Below are 2,461 nucleotides of genomic sequence, written 5' to 3'. Positions count from 1 at the left end.
GAATTAAAAAGATATTAACATTACATACCTTCTTTTATTACGTTACGTTATTTATAATTTCTTTATTTTTATGCTACGGAGAAAAATCAAATTACATACAAGATATCGGCCCATAACTCGTATTTCCCGAATTAAAAAGATATCTAACATTTAGACATTCATGGTATAAAAAGTGGCAACGGGATTCTTGTTTGAATTAGACAATAGTAATTTATGCATAAAACAATGTAAGAAAGAATCCCCTGAACAAACGCCTAACCATTAGAGTGGCATCTGAATGCGTGTGATGAAATATGAAGCTCAGATGCTCGTTTGGCCGCGAGGTAAAATTTTGTGAAGCCACCGGCATGACGACGATGTTGTTTGCCACGGGTCTACCAATTCTCGTAAAAACTGGGTGTACTGTGTCTCCTCATATTTCTGTGGTAACACGAGTTGCAGATCTTCAAGAGCAGGAGCGCTCTTAAGTAAACAGGCCATCATAGCCTTTTCTGTGTCGTTAAATTCTTTTAATTGTACCATTACATACCGCAGATTGGCGAGTGGGGCGCTTAAACGCCCTGGTATCTGATCTCTACCTAATTCCTGCAAGAGAAATCCAACTTTGACTTCAATAACAAAAAGAAAAGACAGATATTAATATTAATCATAACCCTAGAAACTATTCCTTACCAGAAGAAACACGCCAGTTATTACCAGGCGCTCAAGATGCGGAAGCCGTTGCAGCAGGCTGATAAGAGGAAAAGGCATCTCTTTCTCCCTTTCAGGCAACGGATCACAAATGTGAATTCCAAGGTTTTTCAAAGCTTTGAAACTCCCCACTATCTCAACAAATCTCTGCGCCGAGATACTGTCCACGGCGAAAGTCGAATCCATTTCCAATCCAATCACATTTATTTCGCACTGCATTTCTAGTGCAACAATCCCAACTGAAAGTTCGTGAAAGAACACCCCATTCACTCTTAAATCATCTACCAAACATACCTCAATGCTTCTAATTTTGGGGCAGTTGACTGTTAAAACCTCTATGCCATCCCATACCAGTACATCTAAAAGCAAAATGTTGTGAGCGGAGATGGTGGGCCTCTTCAGGCCATCGCAGTAAGTTATTTCAAGTTTTTGCAGAAGTGGGCAATGCGATGTAAACCAGGCCAATGAATCATCTGTCAATCGTATGTCTCTGAAGGAGCAAGTAATGAGATGGTTGAATCCAGAGGAGTGGGTTGGAATATGGGTGAGAATGAAAGTGGTGAGTGTGAGCGTAGTGAGATGAGTGCAAAAGAAAAGGGCAGGAGGTGGGATTTCTTTTACCATGGAATAGCTGAGATTGAGGTGTTGGACATTCTTGTCTGCTGCATACTGCACCCATTTCCATACGCTTTCGCGGCTAAATTCCCATTTGTTATCAACTGGGTGGATGCCAGTGCCTGTATTGTCGTTGAAAAGATGAAAGGCCTCCAGATCCAAGGAATGAGATTGCAGAATGCATGAGATTGCATTCTCTGCCATGGAGATCGATAATGGATCTGGTGTGACAGACCCCTGCAAGAGGAGGTAGGGAGAGAATATGAGTTGGGGTATTTGAGTGTAGAGAAACCTCCATCTTCTCGAAAGAACGGAGCATCTGACTGCCTCTCTGATTGGGACTTTGGAGAGGATGCATCCCAGAATATCATTGGGCAGTGATGAAAATTTGTCTGGACTCATATTGCCTGGATGTGGAATGAAAGGACTGAGAAGAAAAAAACGATTATGAATGTGGAGCAAGGTGCGGAGAAACTGATGAGAACTGAGAGGTGGAAGGGAGAGCGGCTGGAGAAGAAAAAACCGATTATGAATGTGGAGCAAAGTGAGGAGAAACTGATGGGAATTTATAGTTATATGTATTTTTATTTACGATGGTCAAACACTCCGAAATTTCACTCGCCTATCTTAGAAGTTAAGAAAATAGATTAAAATAAGTGATTAAATTTTAAAACAGTCAAATTCTTGAAAAAAATGTACTTTTGACCTTTCAATGTTATTATAACGGTCAGCAAAGTGGACTAATATAAATCACGAAGGAACAAAATATTAATTTAATAATAAAATATGAAATTTTACCATATCAATTTAAAATATAACATATTAGATGGGATAATATATATAAATTTATTTTAAGTTCGAATTTATTACATATATTGAAAAGAAAATTTATATTTTTAAATTAATTTTTTATATTTTTTTGTTATTTTTTCTAATTAAATAATAATGTATGTATGTTTTAGTAGGTTTACTAGTCAAGGTGGGTCTTTTGGTGTATAGTTAGTTGTGTATGGTTAGTTAGTTATATATATATAGATAGTTAGTTTGGGTTGGTAATTAAGTAATTTTATTTAAGATTATGTGTCAATGTAATTTTGTATTTAATGGTTGGAATTTAAATATTTATATAAAAATCAAAAGTTGACATTTTTTTTTA

At 36.8% G+C, this 2,461-nt stretch overlaps 1 protein-coding gene across 1 annotated transcript; it reads right to left on the bottom strand.

Moving 5' to 3' along the window:
• Positions 1 to 300: 300 nt before the first annotated feature.
• LOC149144593 (F-box/FBD/LRR-repeat protein At1g13570-like) lies at positions 301 to 1,707 on the bottom strand. The gene is made up of 2 exons (XM_089452199.1): positions 673 to 1,707; positions 301 to 585 (listed from the first exon to the last, which is right to left on the bottom strand). The coding sequence occupies exons 1-2, from the start codon at positions 1,705 to 1,707 to the stop codon at positions 301 to 303; spliced, it is 1,320 nt and encodes a 439-aa protein (XP_089308325.1).
• Between the last annotated feature and the right edge of the window lie 754 nt (positions 1,708 to 2,461).

The sequence above is a fragment of the Pinus tabuliformis genome, chromosome X, assembly GCF_031772625.1.
Source record: "Pinus tabuliformis cultivar Carrire ecotype Pingquan chromosome X, CPIR1, whole genome shotgun sequence".
NCBI lineage: Eukaryota > Viridiplantae > Streptophyta > Pinopsida > Pinales > Pinaceae > Pinus > Pinus tabuliformis.
Note: the sequence above shows the minus strand (reverse complement) of the source record. Positions and strands in the feature narration are given on the sequence as shown.

Bases quoted from the DNA above. Each gene is read 5' to 3' on its own strand.
- LOC149144593 (XM_089452199.1), bottom strand. From the start codon at position 1,707: ATGAGTCCAGACAAATTTTCATCACTGCCCAATGATATTCTGGGATGC. The intron at 586-672 runs GTAAGGAATAGT...TTTCTCTTGCAG, and splicing joins TAACTGGCGTGTTTCTTCTG to GAATTAGGTAGAGATCAGAT.